The 15,521-nt window shown below is 34.9% G+C and overlaps 1 protein-coding gene across 2 annotated transcripts in view; it reads right to left on the bottom strand.

Annotated features, from left to right (window-relative positions):
- Nucleotides 1-3,571: 3,571 nt before the first annotated feature.
- The window catches only part of SNX13 (sorting nexin 13), a 69,546-nt gene continuing 57,596 nt past the window's right edge, over nucleotides 3,572-15,521 (bottom strand). For both annotated transcript variants that reach the window (XM_071805080.1, XM_065831148.2), the window contains exons 21-26: nucleotides 14,417-14,578; nucleotides 13,120-13,191; nucleotides 10,503-10,648; nucleotides 8,852-8,920; nucleotides 7,599-7,711; nucleotides 3,572-7,128 (exon numbers count right to left, since the gene is read on the bottom strand). In XM_071805080.1, the coding sequence (XP_071661181.1) occupies nucleotides 6,881-7,128; nucleotides 7,599-7,711; nucleotides 8,852-8,920; nucleotides 10,503-10,648; nucleotides 13,120-13,191; nucleotides 14,417-14,578 (810 nt within the window). In that variant the 3' untranslated portion in view covers nucleotides 3,572-6,880. The remainder of the gene's footprint in view (nucleotides 7,129-7,598; nucleotides 7,712-8,851; nucleotides 8,921-10,502; nucleotides 10,649-13,119; nucleotides 13,192-14,416; nucleotides 14,579-15,521) is intronic.

The raw sequence follows: 15,521 nt of genomic DNA, 5'->3' as shown, positions 1-15,521 counted from the left end.
TAGTCCACAATACTAAAAAACCCTGTTAATAATTGAGCTCTGGTTTAAAAACTAAAACTAACGCTGATGTGACTTAGCCAGCTGAATTCAGCCACGTTTCTGTTCTGTCTTTTCTCCACAGAGATTCCAGCAAATCAGAAATTTGTCCCCCTAGTGTTGTCAAGAAATGACACCGCTCCTGAAGTCAAATGTGCATGTAGTACAACTGATGTTGATGTCATTTTGTTGAAAACTGTCGAAGATCAATCCTACTTTTTAAAAATTAGAGTAGGTAAAAAATAAAGCAAAGCCATCCCTACTCCCTCTCATTTTCAGACTGCAGTAAAGCCCCTATGATACACACAGGCTCTATTGGTATTACAACATCCCCCATTATCCAGTGTTCTCAATTCAATATACTACATAGAATAAACAGATGACAGAGTCCAACTCAGAGACTTCAGATTATACAAATCCCAGTAAGACAAAGAATGAAACTAGTCACATGAGACCTCACTTTGCTAAACTGCCCATATTGATTCTTTTAAATTCTTCCCTTGATTACGATAAACTCAATTATAAAGGAAATTGCTGAGAACAGTTTTATGTATGAATTCTACAAATTGTAGTGAATTATTTTTGAGATTAAATAGTCATGCTATTACTCTTCCACCCAGCAAGTAAATCATGAATCATTTCAACCAGTGCTCAATCAGTAGTGGCCGTAACAGCAGAGAGAGAAAAAAAGATATTTTATTACAAGTTTAAAGAATCGGATTCTTGACAGAGGCATCTCTTTCCATACTTAAATCAATTTATTATTGTTGTTGGTTTTATTTTTCTGTTGGTGAGTTGGACAAAAATGCAGAAGTTTGTCTCTGCCATCACAGTCAGAAAAGATTTGGAAAATGCTTTCCTGTCTGGTGTCCACCTGCACTCTAGTCCATATGAGGTAGTGATGATCTGTTGTGACAACCTCCTATGATTACTATGAGATCAATTCTAGCGTTTGAATCACGGTACAGCCTTTGCCACAATTAAAATCTTGCCATATGAGGTACCAAAAATTGAACTTAAGAAATCCAATGACTGCTTAGGTAACCCCATTTATGCATTATTACTTTAATAAACTATTGCTTTATTTGGAGCAACTACTACTTGACAACCTCTTTAGCATCATCCATGAATTTTACTCCTGATCCCAATACTGTTCAAGCCAAAAGAGTCCACCTACAGTTGTCTGTTGAATTTTACTATACTTCTTATGGCTCAAGACAAGACACTCTCTGGAGACCATATTGTTAGTAGTATCATTACTATTGGAAAAAAAAAAAAAAAAGATCCTGTAGCAAGTGAAATAGCACAAATGTCTATATGTGGAATCACTCAGGTACTTCAAGTTCTTCCACTGGTGAGAGCCCATGTCTCGGTTCTAAAGAAAACCTGTTGATAAACTCACACTCTTGCAGGCTGCTTCCACGTTATTAAGAGTTTTGCTACAGCACATCCAAAGACATTTAGCACAACTGTTAACTGGAAGCCTCAGCATCACTTACAACCTTCCTATATGAAAAATACCCTTGTTTTCTTTTTATATATGTGATATGCAGGAGAACCCTGGGCCCAAGTTTCCCTTCCTTTGCACTGCACAAAGTCAGAAAAAATGGTCAATTCCAAATTGCATGACAATCCAGTTTCACTTTGCAGATAAGATTACCCAAGACAGAAGAATACTGAATGAAGTTTCCATCCTTGTCTCCCCAAAACACCTGTGCTTTAACTAGCAGGTAGAAGCAGGCCTTGTTTGTTCGCAAAAATGAAGTTATGGATTACTGGCAAGCCAGTGATTTAAATCAACATAGAGAATACAACATTGAGCAGGTAAGATGTGAAACCAATTTTTAAATAAGACTATAAAGGAATGTTTTCTATTATGTCCTTGAAACGAAAAAGGAAGATGTTGTCATTGATAACCAAATTCTAACTTCACTTTCAAACTGAAAAATAAGGAACCTGTAACTGTTCAATGTGAGATGACTTGTGTAAAGAAAGTTTTGTACCTACCTGAGTACTAGCTGGCTATTTTAAGACAAAGAACAAAAAGAATAAAAGTTCCTTTCGAGTTCTGGCTATTCTGTGCATGGAATCATGAGGTAACTCGTACAGTCATCTTCCACATATTCTAAATGAAGAAGAGTTTCCAATTCTCATAGTTTTATCAGAATCTCTTACCTAGAACACCAGTAAATTGGTAACAATAAATTGGTATCTCTACTTAATTCAGATTAACATGTTTTTAGAGCTCAAGATGAGAAAATTATGAACACAAAGACTCAAAAGACTACTCGGGACTTGCTTTTAAAACCTTTCTGAAAGCTACATTTTTTACTCCCACTAAGTGGCTCTTGATTCAATATAATCTAGTTTTCTATTTAAACCCAATCTCAGAATTAACTTATTCCCTCTTCAAATTTTAATGTCAGAGGAAAATTCCAGTTAGCCCTTTCTGAACCAGGTATCAAATAATTTAACTGACCCATGCAGATCATCTCAACCCCAACACACCATAGTAATTCAAAGAGACACAGCATGCATGGGAAACAGATATTTGAGATATTTGAATAGGAAAGTATTCAAATACATTTTCATGTGTGGGTGGTGGAAACTGCAGTGACACAGATGTTTCACGTGTTTCATGAAAAATAAAGCTTAATTTCTTTCTAAGTAATTAACAGAAGTGAACTCATTGTTTTCATTATACCTTTCTTCCAAGAGATAAATACCGAAATTTGTAGTCAAATAAGTGGATGCAGAGTGATGCTGATTACCAAACTTTACAAAAACTTTATCAATCCTCACACATTCACTAGACATCAAAACCAATAAAAACCAGACAACATGATAAGACTGGAGAGTTAAACAAGCACCAGACACACGCTACCCTCACTTAGCAAACAGAAGATATTTTTAAGCCTTCAAAAAGAAGTTGATAATGGAGTTAATTTCTTTCCTTGAAGTGATTCTAGGATAACAGCTTCAACAAATAAGAACTTGTAATCAGCTAGTGGATGAGATGTGTCTATATCCTCCAGCAAAAGCATGTAAGTTAGTGAAAATGGTAAACACTTTACGCTAGGGTCAAAGAACTACTATAACATCTCTGCAGCTCAGGACATCTTTTTGATGAATGTGAAACAGCTGGAATAAATTCATCAAGGGTAGCAATTGTGCTCTCATGGTAGATCCAGCTGCTGCAAAAATAAACCCAGGGGGAAAAACCCAAAGAGTAAAAAAACCCAACAGTATAAAAAAACCTCCTATCCCATGCAACTCCACTATTTTTGCACATCCTTTGAAAATACAGGACTCCCTGCAAATACTGCTTGAAAATGATTGTAGGTATTAATTTGTTAAAAGCAAAACCAGTTTATAAACTGTTTTAATAAAATAAAATTAAAAAAAAATCGAGGAATGATTGTTTTATTTAAGCAGCACTTAACAGTAATACTTTAGAGATTTTTCCAGACTTGAGGAACACTGGTACCTGCTAGTGAGAAAAGTTATATTTAAAGTAAACAGAGACTCACAATAATCCTGTTAATACTTTATTAGTGTAACTTTTTAGCTTTCTATTGGACAGAACATAAATGCAAACTCCAAAAAAAATAAATTCAGAGTCCTCTGCCATACAGTAGAAGTGACCATGGCAGCCTGTTTCATGTTCATTCTTTTGTTACAGAAACGAGAGGTGGGGGAAGGGAGGGAAAAAGCATCAAGAGAACAATTAGGCACACAGCTGACACTTACTGTACAATGATATGCACAAGTAACTTATAACAGCTAAATTCATGAGATGTGCTCTTCACATTTTTCCCTTGAAATGCATGAGCTTTGCTCAGATGAGCAAGGATCATTGAGAACAAGGGAATTAACAAATGAGTAACAAATAAGACTTTTAAAACAAGTCCTTAAAAAAACTAACACAACAACAGAATGCAAAATTGTTCAGCTGAGAAGACATTTTTAACCTAGACTTCAAAACATTAAAAATTCATTTATTTTCAGTTATTCAAATACACATGCATTAAATGAAAATATTGCACAAAATTAAAATTTAGATTGTGGAATCCACGTGTTTTTATTTTGGTACACATTCTGGTAGCACTTAAAAGTTACTCTTTAGGTCTAGCAAACACCAGCAGCACAAGCTTGAGGATGAACCAAATGAAAAATTCAATTGCTCGTTTTCTCTTAAAAATAATTAAGGCTAAAACAAGTGCATTTGTTGACAATGGCACAATTTTCAGTGGCCAGTCACAGCACCCAAAGGCCAGAAGATACACCCAGACACTTAAGTGCTGTAGATTAACATTCAGTTGTGGAGAATTTCTAGAATAATAGGCTGCATGGGTTGACTGGGCAGGTATTTTAAATCGTCAACAGGAAAACCATTTAAATAAAGATACATACAAACTCTTTTTAACACAAAGTATTCATTTCTGATTATTCTTGCCAGCTAACAGGCACCACTGAATTATGAAGCCACATTCTGTAATTAAATACAGAAGACAAAACTTCAATACATATATACATATGCACACACATGTATATAAATGTGTGGATAGGTATATATATGTAATAAATTCATTAAGTAAAACGACTAATAAACATGGCATATTATGCTCAGTTCACATTCCTTGAGATATTATTTTACTTTTGTAAATAAATGTACCAGATAACTAAAAAAAAAAAATCCCAAATTTGCACATGATCACTATTCCCTTGAAATTTTTCATGGTACCTACAGATAAATAATGTGACAAAGATGTGACAAAACAGTATTTGAACTTCCCACTTTCATACTGCATAACAAATTCAGTGATTTAAAAGACAAATTAGATTGGGTAAGGATCTATGATATATTTACTATATCGCCATGAACAAGTGCTGAACGATCTTTCATCAGTCAGATGTCAGGTATGCTGGAGCACCCTGACATCAGAGGAAGATACACACATGTAAACAAGAGGAGCTGGCTATGTTGTTTACTTCACACAGAACTCAAGAATTTTGTTAAATTCAACAGCATTTCATCATCACACTTCTACAGAACCTGCAGAGAGGAAGGGCAAAGGGTTCTTACACATTTACCAACTTGTCTTCCTAGGGATTATAAAAGGATTTCAATTACAGTATTTATTTCTGCAATATAGAGAAAAAAAAAACAAGTGCACTTGAGCCCATGCATACTGTATGAGAATGTTAACAGTACAATATGATCATCATAAGTAGTATAATAAAAGGCTACATTGCATTAATAGAGTCCATGAGAAAAAATGATCTATATAGAGGCTTCAGTCAATTTAACTAGGTCCTTTGAGAGCCTTCTATCTTCTCTTAGAATGCTTTCATAAAGGTCTATGTTCCTCCCCCACATTAAAGGATCATTTGTTCCCATTTAGACACAGATTACTGTAAGGATCCTTGATCAATAGCTGTATCTTACCCTGTGTTTAGCATTCAGAAAAAAACGGACTCTATAGGATTAACTTTCTATTCACCCCGACAGCGGTGCTCAAACAGTAGGGGACTACAAAAAGGAAAACACAAACTGAGATATGCTGTGGCCAAAAAGTATGATTCAGTTGTTACTTTATTTTTAATTGGACAGAAATTCTTCAATGGAACTAACCAGATGGATGTGGGGCCTTGATGTCAAACTTTCATTAAAATTTTACACTATGCAAAAAATAAAAAAATTATATAAAAAAATATTGTCGTTTTATCTCCTTTTTATTTTCATATATACAATGAGATGCGTTCAGGAATTTCCAAGTGTTTGCATATGACTAATGAAATCTTTTACCTGTGAGGAACCAACTAATTCTAATATTATTCCATATGAGGTTTACACACTAAGCAGTAAGGAATCTTTCAATTAAGTAGGACATAGTCTTCTACACCCAGAAAAAGATTCAAATTTTAGTGGGGAGTTGCGTGTAAACTGTGTCTTAGTGCAATTTCCTCATCTTCTAATATGATGTCTATCCTCTCTGAAACATGTACCCCCTTCCTTCTACATCAACTTGACATATGTTCAAATACACCAAGTTAACATAAATAACACGCCCCTTCTCCACTGAGGTTACATGCAAAATGTATGCCAGGTGCCATAAGAGCAGAATATGCCTCTTAAAGCTACAAAACAATCAGAATAAAGAGTTTATTTCTACTGCACCTCTGCCTTTACTGAAACTCCCATTAGATCTAATGTTAGTTTATTTTTCAAAACATGAAAGGTAAAGTAAATGTGGCATAAAAGTCACATTACCTTAACTTTTCTTTACTAAATGTACTTTTTTGATGGGGTTGTAACTATTATTCCCCTCTCCTATGAACCTGCTACTCTAGAGACTGCTTTTCCTGTCAGCTCAGCCTTTACAGGAATGTTAAAAGAGCCCTACAGAGCCTCAACAGTCGTAACACAGAACCAGTTCCACCTGATTCTCACACATTGCACTATCTCCCAGTGCCAAAACATCCTCTTCTTCCATTGTATCACGCAGTTGTGCTTTACTTGAACAGTCTGGCACTTTTCATTGCTGGCAAATCATCGACTCAGGAACGGCAGGAATCAGCATTCTTGTACATTGGGCCAGTATTCTTCTCAAAGTTGCATGAAGACGCACCAAATCATTTAAGACACACAAACCCTTCTGGTAGTGGTTGAATTACAAGTGAAGATGAGAAGATCCACAGGTCTTACAGATGCATTAATAATCTAATATGTGACACTAGAAGACTGGTGCAGAAATAACAGCATGTGAGTTTGAAGCCCCAGAGAATCTGCCCAAGTAATTAGTCCTGGACAAGCATACACCAGCTTAATAGGTTTGAAGTGTCACCTTTTCTGCAAGGAAGGCGCTTGAGTACAATGTAGTCTCTGCTTATACCTCTGCATCTGCTTTGACCGTGAATGCAGTTTGTTGAAGAGCTCATGAAACTTATTTTGAGGAAATAAGGTTTCTAGGAATCTCTCCAGAAACACGTACACCATTCTCTTATTGAGTTGAGTGTGCTGGAACATTTCGAAGACCCGAAGAATGCCTTTCCGTGTTGTCTCAGCACCTATGATGTGCTTCAGTTCATCTACAAAAATGAAAGTTACACAGAAGCTTAAGCTAAATTGTGCTTCTATGTTAACAAACTTAACCTGAATATTAAGTCTTTCAAATTATGCAGCTTGGAATTTGAAGTAACAGTGCCTCTGTTATACAAAACATGACTAAGCTAAAAGTTCTCTTACAGTAGAAAGGATTTCTGAAAATTACTTCACTTTTACACTATATATGTCGAACAATGTTATTTTATATGAAATCATGCTGCAAAAAACTTCAGTCCTCTAATGAAACTAGATACCAGGTTGGTTCTAAGAGAATTACAGTTGCAAAGTCATAATACATGAGAAAATGTTCAGTGCTTTAATAATTAAAAACCTTTTTATTTAAATACAATTTGTATCTCCAGGTTTCCTTTCAACAATCAACAGGAATACTGACATTAATTCCCGTAACAACGTATGGTAACAATTATTAGGCTTCAACCCCCGACTCACTTACCTGGCATTACCTCCAGTAATTTGGTCTTTCCTGCCACTCTTGTTCTCATTCTAATAGCTTTGTCCCTTCGTGGAACAGTTTCTGCTAAAATGCCGTTGGGCCAAAAAGCATCTCTGTAACAAAAGCAAATCTGTCAAAATACATTAAAATTTTATCAAGTGAAAGGCTCTTTTTAAGCCCTCAAAGCTATTTCATAAAATACAAGAAAGTAATTTACACACAACCTAACACACACTTGAAACATTAGAAAAAAAGATTAAAAAGAAATCAAAAGCAAGAAGTACAATACGTTAAACCTATTAATAGTTAGCATATACTTTTTTAGTACAAGAATCAGATGAAAGAGAATTTTAAGAAAAATTTAAGAAAATATTACACACCAAAAACATTCAAATACCACATGGTCATTGCATAAAATGTATCTAATATTCGCCTTTATCAATCAGCCTCTATTGCCATTGAGAGACTTCAGGCTTAAGTCTATTAAATGTTTCTTTAGATCTCTGACAGCAGTTAACTTATCAACAAGCTAAAGCTGAGATGAAGTAGATCCAGTGTAGTATAAAGCCCATGGCGTAAGACATGCCTTTGTTTGAAAAAGTATTTAGCCTCAGTGAATGACATTCTGCTTCTGAGCAAGAAGTGTACATTCTTTCTTGATTTTATTAAAGAATAACAGAATATCTGTGAAGCATGACCCTTTGGCTAATAGGCTACTCTATCTCTTGCACCCCATCAAAAAAAAAAGAAAAAGGCAAGGGCAGAAGTGGCTTTTGCTCAACAATATTGCAGAAACCATTGATACTTTTAGGAAACAGAATGACAGAGCATTTGATACATTCAAACTCAGACTTCAGTTCTGTTGTATCTGCCCACATGCAAAACATATTAGCTCAGAGCTGTGGGGTTTTTTCCTGTAATAATTGTTTACCTTTCACGAGAAGGTAGGTACATGCCTTCAGCAAGGTAAACAAGACACTTCATCCAGTAATAGGATGAAATCCGTAAGTATACCCATACTCTAGCTCTTTTAGACTGGTTAGCAAAGAACTTCCTAAGGAAGATGAGAAAACTCAAAAATATTCTTCATGTGACACTACTCTCTCTCACTTTACACACATAAAAACAGTGTATGCTCCAACTAGAATTCTGTAATAATACTCTCCTCACATAAAAGGAACAGGAAGGATACACAGATATTAGACATCGATTGGCAAGTACTTCATGTTTATCATCTGTGATAAAAGACATACCTGAAGCGTTTCACCGCATCTGCTACTTGCTCAGGAGATGTCATCCAATCAACATGATCAACTATTTTTCTAAAATCAAAGCAACAAGTCTCTCATTTAATTTTTAAAACAGAGATCAAGTAAGTATGGCATTTTAAAGAGAACTCTAGGGCAAAATAAGTATAATTTCACCTTTCTCCAACTCCATAAGCAGGTTATACAAAACTTCACGGTCAGAAGGCAAACACTGATTGTCAAGACAGAAGTCTAAGCTCAGTGACCACCCAAAGCTAAAGTGATGATAGCTTTTTTTTGTTTCTACTTTTTCTTTTTAAGTAAATGTACTAAGCAGTCTGGAAAATTGATGTTGCAACTCAATTCAAAGAAATGTTCTGCTTGTAGAGCACTCGTCTTCATGGAGCACTCTTCAAGTTCTGCTTCTGTAAGCAAAGAACCTACTTAAAATCTCAAATTACCATACTTATGTATGCAGTTCATAATCTTTAACAGGAGATACACACTGGTCATAAACTCTGACCTTCATTCATCAACATACACACAACTCAATATCCTTAAACCCCAAGAATCTGCTAGGGCTGACTACTGGCCTGGCTGCTGAACTAGAGGAAGCTGTGAGTATTTGGAATAGCTCCAAATGCAGAACATCTGCACACATCTCTGCAGAAAGAAAACACCAGCCTGTGCACAAACTCCGCTAGTTATACTACAGTCTGAAAACAGCAAAAAGGATTCAGAGTTGTTCAACAGGACAGCATGTTTTTAGAAGCTGCTGTTATTACATGGCTGCATCACTACTGGTACCACAAGAACTGTCTATACGTTTAACAGTGATGATGAAAACATCAAAAATTTACTTGTGAAGGGTAAAAAGTAATGATATAATGAGCAATGTTCTTCAGAAGTAATAGGAAATTACTTCTCGCCTGCCAGAAATTAAGTTTTTGATTCATGGCACTAATCCAAAGTGATAATTTAGTGCTAATCCTGTTTCAAGAATTTTTTTCGTTCTGCATTTTTATTTACTTTTCAGAAACAACTTATTAGAAGGTAAAGCCTGGAAACAGTAGATTTCTAAGCTGAAGGAAAGAAACATTGCTTATTTAGTACTAGTAATTTGCTTTGCATTTGCATGAAAAAGGGCCTATGTGAATTATAGAGAACACAGGTGGCAGAACAGACCCCCAGTCCTTTCTCTTCTTTTCAAGTATGACAGCAAAACCTTAACACAGCAGCTCCGCACAGTTCACATAATTTGACAGTGTCAGCATATTATTTGTGGCATCAAAGAGGTGTAAACAGAAATAGTGCAGAAAGCAATAAATAGAATTAAAACCAAAAAGCATAGTGTAAAACACAGAGCAAGAAGCACAGACACCATCAGTGTTAAGTTACATTCAGAGAAACGTGAACTCTTGTTGATAATGTGAAAGCTCTTTCGGAAGCTCTCCAGCATAAAAGTTACTGGAATTTGTCTTTAAGGAATGTTCTGTGTTTATCTCCATTTTACACCACATCTGTGCTTGGTTTATTGACCCTCTTCAAAGGGAAGTGCATGCAGATCTACACCACAATAATTTAGTAATACTAAAAGGGATTTATACACACATTCTACACAGTCTCACTCACACAATCGCCCTAAGAAAAGCATTACCTATTAATTGTGTCACCATATGTTGCTCTAATAAGTTGCTGAAGCAGATTTTTTATATTTCTTCTTAACCACTGATTTCTTTCCTTTAAATCAAAGACTTCATCCATAAGGAGGAGCATTACTCTCAGAGGAATATTGTCATCCACCTGATCAAGTGAATAAAAAGTATAATCAGTAAATTTTTATTTAAGAAAGCTACAGTTTTAGTAGCTACTTCACAGACCAAATACTTCCGTATAAGGAGAACAATGCCAGAAATATTTTGCTCTGTATTTTACTGGAATATGAAATCTTCACTAAATCTTCTGTAACATCACTGATAGCAAAGAACGATAAAAATTAAAAGATAAACTCGGCTCAAATCCATTGAAGATTTAAAACAAGACAAAAACAAACAGTTTTTTCAAAGTTGAACAAAATTAATATTAATACAAGTAATAGGTCCTAAAGAGAGCTTGTCCCTGACGTCTTCCTTTAGCACCTGTGCTTTCCACTGCCTAACATGAAAACTCTGGAAAGAGCTTCGGTTTGGCATCTTTTTCTTATGGATGCGCCATGCCAAATTCAGAACCTCCTAAAAACAATGACATTTTGCTGCAATGAACTGCCCTTTATTTGAATATCATACCAACCAGCATGGCTATTAAGTGCTTTTATGCTTATAGATTAAGAAAAGCATCATCATTTTACTACTTAATAGAAGACGCTATACATACTGGCTTATAAAACCCAAATTTTGTGGAAATCCTAAACCAGAGGATTCACTAACTTTGGATGGCATACACTTGCAATAACTGACAACATTTTTTCAAATATTAAAATATGAGCAAGAGTTTACTAAATTCTGTCGTATGAGATTATTAGATTTTCATCTTATTTGTTATTAACGTTTCTCTTATAGTATCAACTGTAGTTTCTCACGGACTGCTTATATGCCAAAACAGGAGCCTACATATTGTTAAGCTATTGCATAAAAGATAGCATTTGGAGTTAAAGTCATATTGCACAAGACACCACAAATATTTATCTCATATACAGCATATTAATTTGATGTTTTGACCGATTCATTATTTAAACTTTGTGTTTACTACTAAAAACCTTATAGAATACCAAGCTAAAATTAAAATTTTACTATATCCTCAGCAAAATGTATTTAAAGAGTGAATGTTCTTTGGCTGTTTGCTTGTTTTAAATAGGATTTTTAAATTCTAAGCATAACATTCAGAATTTTGTTTTGCATTTTAAACCTGATACAGCTCTACCTGGAAGAGTAGCAGTTTGCACTATATTGTTAATCCTACACTGTAAGCAGTAGCAAGATCTTATAGCTCTGTGGACTGCACAACTACATCTCTAAATGAAACACAGACAGCGGATCCATAATTCAACTGGAGATTTTACAGATCCATGCCTCACTTTTACAGTGCTTCTCCACATTTAAGAAACAGGAAATGTAAAATTCTATTCAGACTGACCTATTTTTTGACTGATTTAATGACTAAGTTGTGAACGCGTCTTAAAAGAGCAGCTTGAGAGTTGAAAGGTTTTACAACATTTGAAATTCACCTTTCAGAAACCTGGTGTGTTAACTTAGAAGCTTTCAAGAACTGTAGTTTCTATTCATTTTAGAAAACATCAATGAAAATATTTGCAGAGAAGCCGCTCATATACTTCAATGACATTGTTTTGGTTTGCCTGTGAAAAACAGAAGCCTTGGGACTATCAAAGATATATATTTGTAATTACAAACTTACAAATACAGTCTGATATAGTGAAAAATAATGGTGAAAAAGATTCCAGAAGAACTAAAGGCTGTGTTATTTGAGCAAAACTACATCTATCAAGTCATCATGCCATCATAGCAGCTATACACAGAAAGACAAACTGGAATGCTTTGATGTGACCAAAAAACCCAAAATGTGAAGGGCAGAACAGGTGCAGATTTATGACCATAACAAATTGCACATAATCACTGGTAATCTCCTGGCCTTTCTGTCCCACTTAAAAGTTTTTTTCCCAATTGTTTTCACATATATGATCAATATTTCAATCAAAACAACAGCAAAATACCACAGCTTATGAAAACACCAAGAGCTTAAAATTCACTTTCAAGTTTCTAATACTACTATTTTATATATTTTAGGTATGCACATACTAGAAGCTTACTGTTTAGGAAAACATTTGGAAGGTTTTTTTCCATAAAAACATAGCAAACACTACTTCTGATCCATTAAACAAATGCCCCCTAAAAATGTCACATCAGAAATCAGAATCCATAAAATGCCAACTGAAATGATGCTAACAGTCTGGTATCATACATTCTTTTAACAGACAAAAACACGAGGAAGGAGGAAAAAACCAAAACCAAAGAAACCCTCATCCAGAAAACACAGAAGCAGTAGCACAGACACTAAGTTATTCCACTGTTGTGCAAACCATTTTAGTACTAATAAAATGTTAATTTTAGAAGGAAGCATCTATGTTTCTTTTTAAAAAGCTAAAAATCTTGTAATTGCCTGGTATAATATCAGAAAAAAATAAATATGTAGTTTAACATAAAATAAGTAACACATTGATTTGGTTTTAGAGAGGCCAACTTTGAATTTGTCCGACTCACATTATCATCAATTGGTGCTGCAACACGGCAATGTTCAGGATCTGAATAAGTTTTCTGGATCAAAGGAGGCACCTACAATGAATAAAAGGTAATGTTTATGAATGAAAATATACTTTAGAATGTCAATAAAAACATTGTTTTTCATAATAAATTTGGTTAGGAAAATGGAAATCAAACATATAATCAAAAGCCTACATACTACCACAGATGAGTATACAGCAGTCCTTTCATCTTGCAGCAAACCAAGTCTGTACGTATTATCCTATAGCTATCAAAGTTATCAACACCTTTAAGACAATCCACATATATTTTCTCAAGTGCCTAATGTTTCGAATGAAAAAAACCCAAGAAATTCATATAGGACTGATATTTCTCTTGGTATTTCCTCTTGATCTTAAGTACTGCCCAGCCCAGGACTTCCCAGTGAATGTAACTGCAGATACAATATATTGTTAGTCACACCAGGGAAGTTACCAGCAATGAGAAAGTCCAGAGCCAGTCATTTTACCTCACAAGTAATATAAAAACCCAAACAACCAGAAAAACAAAAGGAAAAAGTCCTCCCCCACCCCACAGATTTATTATTCCATTTCATGGTCTAAGGGTTAACTCATCTTGGTTGCTGTCCTACATCTGCCACATATAAGTGTTGTGGTCACACCAAATAGAACAATCCCTGATCACAGACCTTACAGCTACACAGAGAAAGCGGAGGGTAAGGGAAATGAAGTTAAGATGGACATATTAGGAAGATTACTACTTTCACAGGACTTCTAGATAGCCTGCCATGCAACCATTCCCCATCTCTAAGGGATTATGTTTTAGGAATATAAGATATGAGGAAAGATGACAGGAAAGACACAAGAAAAATTAATTAAAAATTCAGCAAAGAATAAGCAGAAAAGAAGATAACTCCTTATTCTACATTTCAACATATATATTTTTTTCTTTTTCTAATGAAAGCAATAGATGCAGCAAACTAACTCTGTGAGAACAGTTAGTTAAAATCAGTGACTCTCATATTCTTCTCAGTGGCTGCACTGAATTAAGTGAAGGACCACTGTAACAGACTGCAGATGTCATCTTAAAATGTGTTACTTAATAGCAAAAAAACCTTCATGTTCATAATATAATGACTGCTGAATCTTATTAAAAAAAGGGTGTAAGCATAATCCAGATTGCTCTTCTGTCTAATGACTTGACTCCTCATTATAGTATACAACATAAGTTTAAGTGAGTTGATAGCTAACCTCCTATTAATTTCCTAGTATGTTTTAACTACCAAATACATTCTTACCTTGAAAAATGATTGCTTTATGTCTTGTCCCAATCTCTCTGACATTTTACCCATGTTGTCTGACATTTTAGTCATTCCCTCTGCCAGGCTGTCAGGGAGAGACTTGACTGCATTTGATACATTTCTCATAGAGTTACGCAGTGGGTTTACAAATGTGTCCATCTGAAGAGGAAGATGTTTAACCACAATTGTATAATCTGAGGACACTAGTACATTAATACACTATGAGAAGTATCATACTGTTCCAGAGAACAATATCATGAAGAACAACTCAAATTGCTTAACTTCATTACAAAATGCAGAATAAAGTTTTAGCTTCACTTTGATTTATATTTCTTGTTCCTTACAGCCCTACTGTAGCTATCTTCATCTTTCAAGAGATCTTTTTCCTAAATCATTTCCATTTCCCATGCCTCAGTTTTTCTTAGCATGAATTTCTTTTCCTTTTCTTCTCCATTCAATGCCATGTCTCCCTTCCAAGTTTCCTGCTTCCAGATGTTTCAGATCTGCTTTCAACTCTTCATCTTCAAAACATGCCTCTTAAATACCACTGCAGTAGTATGTTTTAATATCATGGCAAGTATAATTAAAAAATATAAAGTAGTTCCATAGAAACTGTTACAATTTTTCTTGCAGTATATACTCTAAATTCAGTCCAAACAGAGGCAAAAATACTAGTGTGATGACCTTTAAAAGTCAAGTTTATGAAGAACATGATAAGCTAGAAATCTTAGTCATTACATAAACCTTGATAAATATTTAACTGTTTCATTATTAAATACTTAAGGTATACAGGTAGATCAACAACTTGAAGTGACAATACAGTTGCAGATGCTTTTTATATCAAAATCACTAGAAGTTTAGAAATAGCTATTTTTGCAAAGCAGATGCCCACACAAACTGGTCAACTAAACAAAGAATCACTTGTCTGAAGAGAGTTCTGGTGGCTTAACAAAAAGGGTGCACAGCTCAGGGCTCCATATTTGACCAATGACTGCTGTTAGTTAAAACATCACAGCTGCTTTTGAAGGGAAATGCATTTCATCTTTTTGGCTGAAGAGTGGAGAGCATGGTAACAGCAGCAAATACAGAGAAAAGAACTGAA

The sequence above is a fragment of the Patagioenas fasciata genome, chromosome 2, assembly GCF_037038585.1.
Source record: "Patagioenas fasciata isolate bPatFas1 chromosome 2, bPatFas1.hap1, whole genome shotgun sequence".
NCBI lineage: Eukaryota > Metazoa > Chordata > Aves > Columbiformes > Columbidae > Patagioenas > Patagioenas fasciata.
The sequence above is the reverse complement of the archived record's forward strand: the minus strand, read 5'-3'. Positions and strand labels throughout refer to the sequence as shown.